The 12441-nt window shown below is 43.3% G+C and overlaps 1 protein-coding gene across 1 annotated transcript in view; it reads right to left on the reverse strand.

Annotated features, from left to right (window-relative positions):
* Positions 1 to 3407: 3407 nt before the first annotated feature.
* LOC108679165 overlaps positions 3408 to 12441 on the reverse strand; it is a gene marked incomplete at its 3' end in the record, with an annotated part of 26412 nt that continues 17378 nt past the window's right edge. The window contains 1 exon segment of the mRNA XM_018167755.2: positions 3408 to 3500. Within this exon segment, the coding sequence (XP_018023244.1) occupies positions 3408 to 3500 (93 nt within the window).

Consider the following 12441-nt stretch of genomic DNA (forward strand, 5'->3'; position numbering starts at 1 on the left):
CAAAGAGCATGCCAGAATACAGTTGCCCTTTGTGCCCACAAAGGTAAGGTGTTCGAGAATTCGAAGGAAGGGGGAGGTGGGGGTGAAAAAGGGGAGCAGGAGGAGGAGGAGGAAGAAGAGGAGGGGGAGGAGACGGCTGAATAAAGAAGGGAAAGGTTTTGGCGCCCACAAAGAAAATGAGAAATGGCGTCATGCAGAGCACCTGACGCCTCTGTTCGGGCATCTCAGACGTGATCTGCAACCCCGAGATCTTTCTCATCGCCTGCATTCTGCTCTGTATATCTGCTCTCTATTGCCATTGCAATCTGCCATGTTTGTCCATGATCAGCAAAGGGATTTTCTCCCCTGATTGGCAAACGGGATTCTCTGTCCTGATTGTTAGTCAAGGAGATCTCTAATCCCCCCAACACAAGTGACGTATTAATCCCCGCATCAGCGCCTCACGGGAGAAAGTCTTCCGCGTTACGTCCGCTGAGGCCATCAGGTCGGGTCAGAGGCCAGGTGGACATGGCATAAGGGATATGGCATTGGCTTAGTGGCATGAGGAACATGGCATAGGCTTAGTGGCATGAGGAACATGGCATAGGCTTAGTGGCATGAGGAACATGGTATAGGCTTAGTGGCATGAGGAACATGGCATAGGCTTAGTGGCATGAGGAACATGGCATAGGCTTAGTGGCATGAGGAACATGGTATAGGCTTAGTGGCATGAGGAACATGGCATAGGCTTAGTGGCATGAGGAACATGGCATAGGCTTAGTGGCACTACGCAACACTTCAAGGTATGTAACGCACTTATTGACGGTAATCGCATTTCTGAAGTGAAATGCAGCAATTTCTTAATAAACTCATCATTTATTCGTGCGCTCAGAGACCATCACCACGGCCACAGAAGTATCATCAAGCAAGGTTTCATTAATCACCAACAATTATCCGTAAGCTTCACCAAGTATCATCAAGCAAATCAATGATCGTTTTGTGGGAACTGCTAGCGTAACATAGCCAGTTTCCCAAACGCTGTTTCGGAGGCACTGGTACTGGCACTGGTACCGGCATTGATACTGGCACCGATGCTGGCACTGGTACCACCGTACCGGCACTGGAAACCACTTGCAGTCGCCGAGGCAAGATACCGGCATGAATCCGAAAGCGGAACATCAGAACACTACATATACAGTATATGTATACAGAAGACTCATAACAAAGTCCGTTGCCAGTATAATGCAAAGGAACCGGCACTAGTACAATGCACCACCAGTCCGGTGCCGGTACAATGCACCACCAGTCCGGTGCCGGTACACTGTACCACCAGTCCGGTGCTGGTACAATGCACAGGAGCCGGCACTGGGACCCGGTACACCCTGGCTAGGCCCGCCGCTTTCTCCGCGGCGGCGATGACACGAGGCCGAGAAAGCGGCGGTGGGCGACCGCGACGACGCAGGACTACGGGACACACGCTGGCCCTACCGAGCGCGCAGACGAAATTCTTCTTCATTGTAGAGTTGCAGCGCAGGCGCCTAATTTCATTTGTTATTGAGATTATGAGTTCAACATGAGCCTACTACCTGCCAGGTCTTTAGTTTGGTAAAACTTTAAGTTAAGTTAAACAGTTAAACTGTAAAGTTTGATTCGAGTTAGTCATTGAATTTCCCGGATCAAGTCCATATCGAATTTCAAGTTGAGTCTCAGCGCTAGTTAAAAAAATCCAGGTTTTTAAGCGCAGGTCTTCCCTCGAATTCATCGTTACATTACAACGCGGTCTCAGCGCTTCGCGTGGCCTGTGGGATTATTAACTGCAAAACATCTATAAAGAATATCAGCGAGATCGCGCACAATATCAGCGAGATCGCGCACAATATCAGCGAGATCGCGCACAATATTATTCCGCGCATGCGCTGCGATTAAACAAAGTATAGAGCGAAGTGAACCTCTGCACTCAGAAAACTACATGGATCTCATTATACAAATAGAGACACACTTTCTTACACATAGCACGAGCAGAGAGCGGACCTAGCCCTGATACATCAATTTGCCGGTCAAACTGGGTCAGAATGACACACACTGCAGAAAATGACCGCTATTTCGACATAGAGTAAATAAATGCTTCGATATTTGGACAAAGTGCCTCTCATTTAACCGGGTGCAATAGGGTCCAGCAAGCGATGGCCGCCACCTGAATAGTATTCAGGTTATGCCTGAGCATCTTGTATGGCTTGTGTGAGTATACATGGTGTATAGTTGTATATACACGGAATAAACTGTGGGCCAAATTCGTCAAAATAAAAGTTAGGAGCATTGAACCTGTCAAACAGTGGTTATGATTTTCTACATTTAAATTCTCTACGAGACGCGCTTCGTGCGTTTCTCTACCAGCATGTGAACTGGATTTAATTCCGTGTCGTCCGAATGATTTACGTAAACGCGCGAGAAAAGTGCTAACTATTGATAAAACTTTATTTATTTATATATTTATTTTTAATTTTTTTATATATTTATTCATTGATATATTTGTTTTGATACATGATATTGCAATGTTTATTACATCTACATAGATAACAGGAGTGGTGATATATATTACACTCGTGAATATAAGCGCAAGATATATATATACATATACATGTCGTCTGGCTGCTTTTGTATATAGTGACGAAAGTATATATAAGTCACACAGTAATGTCCTCAGTAGTTCTCATTACTACACTGGTTATCTTGACGACAGACACAGAGAACAGTGAATGTGATGACATGTCACCACACCAATTACCACATTCCATAGCCCCACACCGGGGGGCGTACGCCCCCTCCACGTCGGGGGATAAACGTCGTCTCCCAGCCCTCACTAGCTTCGTCGTATTCTCTCTACACTTTACGTCATTCATTCATAAAATTTCACCTATTTTTACTTCGTATTTTACCTCATTATCTCAAATTTTAAGACGTTACGTACCTGTTATTGTGACTTGTAATTCTTATTGGTCTTTTCTACAATTCCCCGTTCATTCATAAAATATCTCATAAAATATCCACAATTCGCAGATCTTCATACAATTATTATTTATCTCTTCTATTGGGATTCTGTATTGTTATTTTTCTCATCTTCTACAATTCCCGGTTGTTCATACAATTGTTAATTTAGAATTTCTATTCTCCTTCTCTGGACTTCCTCGTCATTCATAAAATTTCACCAGTTCTAAAGTGCTTTCGAATTATTATAATTCATATCAATTATTTAGTAGTTTTGATTGAATACTAACAACGAGTCATAGAACTCATTTTGGTGAAGAGAATAGACAAGATAAGTGGTACGTGACACAGGATAAGAGGTACGTGACACAGGATAAGAGATACGTGACACAGGATAAGAGATACGTGACACAGGATAAGGATACATAAGACAAGACACGTACCTTGAGCGCACAGAAGATGCAGGCTCCCTGCATGCACGCGTGGCCGGAGAGTTCCCTGAAGCTCCGCCTGAAGATGTCCAGATGCCACAGCACCTGCGACCATAACAAGCGTCACTAGCCTGGTACCAAGTAGATTAGGTTAGACTAGGTGAGGTCAGTCAGTTCTTGATTTACAAGGCTACATTAGATTGGTATAGTTAGTTTAAGTTCATAATGTATCTAAGTGCATACAACAACGCGTCACTAGCGGTACTTTATAGAGTATTTGCTAATGATAGATTAGGATAGACTGTGAAAAATTATTTTTCTCTTTGTGCAAGGCTTAGTTCTGTATATTTGGGTTAGATTCATAATGTATAGTGCGACAGTCCATGCGACTAAAACGTGTCGCACCTATCATACATATTGAGCAGCTAAGGCTAGGTTATACTAGTTTCCTTGTTTGAATCGAGTAATGCATTCTAGTGATTATACCGTATAGGACAGCGTACGCAGGCTTCGTATAGGTTATGTATGGACGCCTTTCGTTCTAAAGCATGCTTAGTACATGTTATATTTCTTTACGTGATAGGCCAGCTAACGTAAGTTTTGTGTATGTTATGGGTACAAGCAATGCGTTATAGGCCAGCTTACGTCGGCTCTGTATGTTATTTTGTGGTCAGTGCGGCGTATTAGTGCGCGACGAACGATGCAGCGCGCACTTTATACGCAAATCCAAAACGCACTCTACACTGCGTATAAGATAGAATACGCTCAGTGCTCGCATGATAACGACGTACACGCACAGACGCACGGCACACGCGACGCACCGTTAGGCGGCCCAGCGCGCGACCCGACGGCCGGTCTATTAAAATGACCACTGCGACCGGACGGCGGCGGTGGCTATGGCGGCGGCGGGTATGGAGCAATTTGCCCCATTGCCCTTTGATAGTAATCGCTTCTAATCTTCAGTATTAATTGTTTCAGAATTAATATTTTTTGCCGCAAAAAAACAATAATTGCACTGCCGCTCCATTCCACTGCCACCTGTAGGTCATTCTCCGTTTGTTCCGCACTTTCGTTCATTCCAGGGAGAGCGAATGTGAGGGTATCTCTCTCTCCTGAACAATGTCCCCTCAGGGATAGGCGGGTGCTGGCAGGGACAGGGAGGTGCTGGCAGGGACAGGGAGGTGCTGGCAGGGACAGGGAGGTGCTGGCAGGGACAGGGAGGTGCTGNCATTAGACGGATCGAGAAATTTTCAAGAATATCCTTCCCATTTATCTCAGGTTCCTCACACTCATTTTGAACAGATCACGAGTTTGGAACAGTTTAATTCATCTGAACTGTCTCAGCAACACAGCAATTCTTTCGGAAAGACTCTTCCCCAGCTCATGCCGAACGGAGAATATTATAATCCATTGAGTACACCAGGGACTGACCAGAATAATTGTAATGAACTTTTTTCGAGTGTGCATTCAGTAGTCTCCTTGAACTCGCCCCAATCATCAGAATTTGGAAATGGAGCATCCTGTATGAGTTACGATACGGTTGGCTCTTCGAATGATTTACAGAATAGTGAGAGGGAGAGACATCGATCAACTAACGCCTCACCTCCAGTTATACCATTCAAAGTTGCTTCTGGTCCATGCAACATATCTCCCACGCGGGAGTTCATTTTTAATTACAATGAAAATAATGACGGCGTTGAAGCTCAATCATCCTACGCAATTGTTGAAAGTGGTAGTATTGGTGGCATTCAATCTACTCAACAGCAAGTTGATATGCAGCAGTCGCTCAACAATTGGGTAGTCAAGATGGAAGCCCCGAAGCATTATTCGACATCCCCAAACCATCTGTGTGGACTAATTTCAGTGTATCCCACTACTCCAATCGTCATTTAAGGAAAAGCGGCAGTAATGGAAAATGGTCGAACCATGCGCTTAGTTTGGAACTCGATGCGTGGAAGAATGAAACTAGAGAGACGACGAATTGAGCGATACATATTCAAAGGTAGTGGGAAAACTGTGTATGGCCCGAAATTTAAAGTAAAATTTAACGAAAAGATGCGACCACGCCCACTCGCTAGATTTGTTGAGGGAAGTGTCTTCCCGAAAAGCTTCTTACATCAGATTATGGGAGTAATAATCTTAGAAAATCGTGCCATCTGATTGAAACTGATCCTTGTAAGGAGTAATGATCGCATTTTGGCATAGCAGATATTGTCCTTCGAGAGGTTGTTAAACTAGGTGGAATCGAGTTTTGATGACTGCTGCTCCGATACTGATACATTAGAGCGATCTACAAGGCGATTTCATGGAAGTATAAAGCTTGGAATATTATCTGTATTGAAGTGAAGATTACGTCTTTCAGTAATTGTGTGTTGTTTGAAATAAAGCATCAGATATTGTTGCTGTTGTAATGCATCGTTAGCAAATATTTTTATCGGTGTCTCGTAATATCTTTAAAGGTACCTTGTTGTTGTTATAAGTGTTTTGTTGCGTTCAGTAATCTCGTCGAGTCCTGAAGGTATTCTCTGACGGTAGGGCTTGCAGCTGTCTCTTATACACATCTAGATGTGTATAAGAGACAGACCAGAAGCTGGGGCGACTCTAAATTTTGTTACCCAGTGAAAATTTACAGACGCGGCAGCTTCTGATTTGGATTACCAGAAGCTGGGGCGACTCTAAATTTTGTTAGGGTTGCTTCGCCAGGCGCCGCTGAAGCGCCTTTGTCACGACAATTCGCCAGCAGCGTCCCCGTCAGGTGCAGGTCCTATGGCACCCTTACGATGCCCAAGTGTACTGTAGGCTGCAAGCACCTATACAGAGACCACAATATAACGCCAACGCCAGTGAGTGCAATGAATAGCTAACTCCAGTGACTGCAAAATAACGCTAACGCCAGGGAGTGCAATGAAAAGTCAACGCCAGTGACTGCAAAATAAAGCTAACACCAGTGAGTGCAATGAAAAGTCAACGCCAGTGACCACAATATAACGCCAACACATATAACTCCAGTGAATGCAAAATAACGCCAACACCAGGGAGTGCAACGAAAAGCTAACTCCAGTGACCACAATATAACGCTAACGCCATTGAGTGTAAAGTAACGCTAACGCGTTCCCATGACGACGCAGTAACGCATAGCGCGGTAACGTCGACGTTCTCGCCGTCACACGTCACTAGCGGCGCCGCTCACCGCGGTCACGTCACGGTAACGTAATCACGACGCAGACCAGACACGTGACGCACACAGATGACGAGGGTTTTTTTCTAATTGTATTTTTCTCACAATGTAAATATATTTTCAGCGTTATTTTACAGTGGACTGAACTGACAGAACTAAAGACAACTTTCCATTATGAACTCCCATTTTTAAATTTTAAGTATATCTTTCGCAATCTGTACTTATGTTAAGTATAAGTATAGATTGAGTTCAAGTTTTGGCTGAATTAAAATGATTAACATACACTAGAAATGTATCAAACACTTTCTAGTTATTTGTGGCCAGCGTAGGCCTAGGTGCTAATCCTGCTGCTGCGGTGTCGCGACGTAACAATTCCGTAACGTTAGCAGCGTCGCCGACGTAAAAGCGTAACGAAGCCGTCACGATGACGTCTAGAGCCACGACAACAAGAACGTTAAAGAACACAAACTTCGTATTAATAGAGCTGTAGCAAACGCTGACTTTCGCAACACTGTTACGTGCGAGCATTGCAGACACGCGTACACGACGACGCGCATGCGCAGTTATACCGTCGCACGCAGAGCACCACTATCACTATGACACTACTTATTTCTCATGTTAAGTTCTTCAACCAATACTTCAACCTCACTTCCAAAACTTCAACCCAACACTCCAAACTTAAAGCCACTTATTCAGCACAACACTCCAATCACCCTTCTTCAGCTTCAACCCAACACTCCAAACTCACTTCCACTTCAACACACTTCAACCTCCCTTCAATTTCACACTTCAGCCGCCCTTCCACTTTTACAACTCGACTTTCCAAACACCCTTCCACTTCTTCACCCCAACGCTCCAAACTCCCTTCCACTTCTTCAACCCCGAACTGGACAAGGAATAACATGATACCAAATATGATACTGCAAGACTGTTAAGAACATGGCATGCGACAACATGACAGTCGACAACAGGATGATCAGGAACAAGAAAACAACCACAGCCGTAATAACGTCGAGCGACCCGACGAGGTCGGCGAGAAGACGACGCAACGTCGCGCCGGATGCGCTGAGGCGAGCGTCCGTCCTGGCGACGTCACGCTATCGGGACTACAACGTCACGCTATCTGGACTACAACGTCACGCTATCAGGACTACAACGTCACGCTATCTGGACTACAACGTCACGCTATCGAGACTACAACGTCACGCTATCGGGACTTCAACGTCACGCTATCTGGACTACAACGTCACGCTATCGGGACTACAAACGTCACGCTATCGGGACTACAACGTCACGCTATCAGGACTACAACGTCACGCTATCGGGACTACAACGTCACGCTATCTGGATTACAACGTCACACTATCGGGATTAGGACGACTCATGAGTGTGACGCAAGTATAAAATGAGTCATGAAAACACGCGGTGTTTTCTAAATCTTTGAGACTTGACAAAAGTGCGTCGTGTGTGGACAAACCATTAATTCGAGACTCAAGTGAAAAAAAATTGTTCATAAATGTGCGAAACAAATTGCATAGGAATGCGTCATGAAATAAAACATGGCACATGTGCATCACAACATGGCACATGTTCAACAAAAGTGACGTTCTTGTGTTATAATGCAGGATATATGTGGAGGATAGCCACAGCAATGGTGTGGCACCGTGGCATGAGGAAGTGCCAAGTGTAGGCTCGCCACAGCAATGGCGTGGCACAGTGGCATGAGGAAGTGCCACGCATGCTTCACTGATGGCAGTTGCCACTAGGCTCGCCACAGCAATGGCATGGCACCGTGGCATGAGGAAGTGCCACGTGTAGGCTCGCCACAGCAATGGCATGGCACCGTGGCATGAGGAAGTGCCAAGTATAGGCTCGCCACAGCAATGGTGTGGCACCGTGGCATGAGGAAGTGCCACGCGGCCTTCACTGATGGCCAGCGCCACAACTCCCGACCCTTGTATGTACTCAAGTACGCAACGCCAGAAATGTGGTATGTACGTAGTACAATTGTTATGTGATAACTGCATTGTGATGCCGTGTGGTGCACATGTCACCACTGCCGTGTGGTGCACATGTCACCACTGCCGTGTGGTGCACATATCACCACTGCCGTGTAGTGAACATCACTATCCTCGCTTAAAAAGCGAGGATAGTGATAGTGATTAAGGCTCCCCCGTGGGAGCCTTAAAAAGTCTCCTTAAAAGCAAATGGGGCCTAAAGGGGTCCAGCCGTCCCCTTGTATAGGTCCCTAAACCCCTAACCCCTCTCTGTCTCCTCCGAATGACCCCTACAACCCCAAGAGGTCAATTCCGTGAGGGGGGCACTTGTGAGGGGGCATTAAAAATGACCTCAAATTTTCCCACTAAACTCCATGCGCCTTCCCACATCTTTCAACTCAATAAACAAGAAATCAATATTCTTCTGTACATACAAAATTTTCTTAAACAAATGTTTAGTTGGACTATATTTCTTATCTTCTCATCACTATAGTTTTTAGCGACAAATATCAGCTAAACTAATTTATAACAATAATAATAATAATAATGAGCAACGAATACTTGAAAAATAGGCCCATAGCACAGAAATGAGAGCTTATTAATAATCGCAGCTGCACAAAACAAGCAGTATAAATGTGAGTATCAAGCAGAACGAATTAAGCGTTCGACATTTTCTCGACAACATCAATTCTTCTTTCGGACAATGATGATATAAATCAGAGATAAATCATTAATTTTACTTCTTTATTCCCTATAAAAACAGCAAGATGGTTCCAAGATTCGAAAACTGATGGTGATGTTCGATTTAATTTTCTTGATTTCAAGAAATTCACAAATTTTACGGAAGAATTTTCTGCATTTATGCCGACTATTAAGATAATTTTGATCAAGTGCGACAACTGGGGTAAATTGTCCTTTAGGGTGAATCATTCCATAGAGGTTGATTTAGCCCAAGAGGGTGATTACCCCAAACAGGGTAACTGATATAATTTAGGGGGTAGTGGGGAGGTTGTCGAAAAGTTAATGTAAATCAATCTAGGGAACATAGGGAAAATTATGTTCCATGTCCGTTACCAATGAGAAAAAGCAGACAACATAACGAAAAACACTGATTCCAGCAAAAACGTACATGCTTACCCATACGTTAAAAAGGTACACAGGTTGTTAGCCTGCATCGCGACATCGCTGAATTTCAATTAAAAATTATCGAAATGAAATTAATAAATTAATATAATGAAATTTTGCAGCGAGAAGAAAAGAAAATTAGAAAGCCTGGCTCACCCGCGACACCTGGAAGACCGCTAGGCGGTTGCCCCTCTCGCATTGCATGGCGGCACTCGTAGCGGCGGGCATACCGAGGCACTTCTACTTATTCTCCACGACACTCACTGCACTTTACGGGTCAAGCTACACATGATTAACATCTTCACTTCAAATACAATACTCAATAGTGTGACATTAGCAGGTTTTCTCACAGTATTGGATCAAGACACACACGCGCACACCTCACTCCACCACTGCTAGTGAAGCACTGACTAGCAGCGCGGGCGCAGAGCCAACCAATCGCTGGCTCTGCTCAGGTAAACTACGCCTGACCTTTGCGCACAAAATGCTAACACAGGCTCTTATACTACGCACAATTGATGCTAATATCAACACCAAAGAACACATTCATCAATTTTTACCGCACTAATTCTATTTTTCAGTCAGAATTTAAAAAATAACGGACGAAATGTTTCATAACAATTTGATTATAGGCCAAAAGCTGTAGAAATAAGTTAATGTTTGCATGGCGCAGTGCCCCGAGTTCTGAGAAGCTTCGTGTGCGGAAATGTTGAGGTTGAATTTCTGCAGGGCGGCAGGTGGCGAGGAAATAGAGACGCGTACACTTCATAAGTAATAAATAACCCGGGGGAAATGCTGCATCAGCTGCAGCACTTCACCACGAAATGAGTAGCATTTAGTAGTATTATGTAATAAGAAGTAATATGTAGAGTTAGCGTAATAGAAGCAATAATAATAACAGTAGTTCTACTAATAGTAAATAGTAAGAAGTAGAAGCATCAGTAGTAGAAATTAGTAGCGGTAGTATTAGAGGTAGTACGTATAGTAGTAGTAGAAATAGAGTTATGAGTAACCCATGAATCTTCTAACGTTGAAACAACGTCGACCTCATGCAATGTTGTTTCAACGTCATTTGCTTGGTGGGAAGTAATGTTGACATGTGAAGGTATATCCTATCCTAATAAAATAAGGCACGAACGCAAGAAAGTCTATAGGTAGAAGTTTAGAATTTATAAACTAACCCAGGAAAATGTCTCCATACAAAACGTAATATTGGCAGTCTGTGATTGGCGGACTAGTTTGTCAGTTGGACGTATTTGGCGGAGGAATACCAGAACCAAAATTTAGGAGGTTTACTTCCCATGCGCATTTGTAAAAGATTTGATGCATTCACTAAACCTATTAGCAGTTCAACCGAGGATCTCAACTCCAAGAATTACATCCTCATTAATGATAGAATTGGAAATTTTCTATTAATTTTGCCATTGACACTTTATGTTGTAAAAAATAAAATAAAAACGCAAATTACATGCTTACACATGAAATATGTGTATTGTATAAAAAATATATTTCATGATTGAGCTCAATGCGAATCCTCTTTATTAGGAGACTAATTCTTAGCCGTTTTAATCATTTAACGCTATAAAACAAAAACATTTAGTTAATGATATATAGCAGCATTTCAAGAAGTTATTATCAAGTATCAGTTCCAGTTGTTTGATAATTGTTTTAATTAATAATTAATACAGTAATACTGATCAAAATGGATCACATCACAAAGAAATTATCGACTCTGTACATAGGTAAGCGCATATCTTAGCAGAGTTCCAGCTACGCGCAGAAAACGGTGTACACGTTTTCACAGCGAAAATCACGTTTTCTGTGCATAATTCGACCAATAACTATACGTATGTTAACTTCTAATTCAGGCTGCGGAGCATCCTCTCGCCGATTGATGTATTTTGACAGTATTTCATATCAATAAATTGCAGACAAGGACGGACCAACGTTGATAGAAAATCGTGAGAATACTAAGAATTTTTGATGATTTGGATGGTTAAACATAACATCAGTTTACTTTCAGCGCTTTGTCTTCGGCTAAACGAGCCGTCATTAATGCGTACCTAGAGTCATGGTAACAAGAATAACTCTTAGCAAGTTAAGAGTTGATTTATTAACAAATCAATCCAAGCGAGGACTGTAAACTGATATCATATTTTAGCAATGGCTTGATAAATTCAGATCAAGGAAAATATAATGCGATTGCTGATGACGGGCAATTGATTGAATGGCAAACTAATGACAAGCAAACGATGGCGGGCAATGCAAATAACAAGCATTAATCACAAGCTGTAATTGATGTCAATCACCAACATCAATGTCAGACGTGAGCCTTGATGTCTATAGCAGCTCCGCCCCATGCGGGCTGTGGTGAGTCATGCAAACACAGCAACACAGGAGACATACAGCAAATACAGGAGGCATACAGCAAACACAGGAGGTATACAGCAAATACAGCAGGCATACAGCAAATACAGCAGGCATACAGCAAATACAGCAGGTATACAGCAAACACAGCAGGTATACAGCAAATACAGCAGGCATACAGCAAACACAGCAGGTATACAGCAAACACAGCAGGTATACAGCAAACACAGCAGGTATACAGCAAACACAGCAGGTATACAGCAAACACAGCAGGCATACAGCAAACACAGCAGGTATACAGCAAACACAGCAGGTATACAGCAAACACAGCAGGTATACAGTAAACACAGCAGGTATACAGCAAACACAGCAGGCATAC

Source organism: Hyalella azteca, unplaced genomic scaffold (assembly GCF_000764305.2).
Source record: "Hyalella azteca isolate HAZT.00-mixed unplaced genomic scaffold, Hazt_2.0.2 contig3562, whole genome shotgun sequence".
NCBI lineage: Eukaryota > Metazoa > Arthropoda > Malacostraca > Amphipoda > Hyalellidae > Hyalella > Hyalella azteca.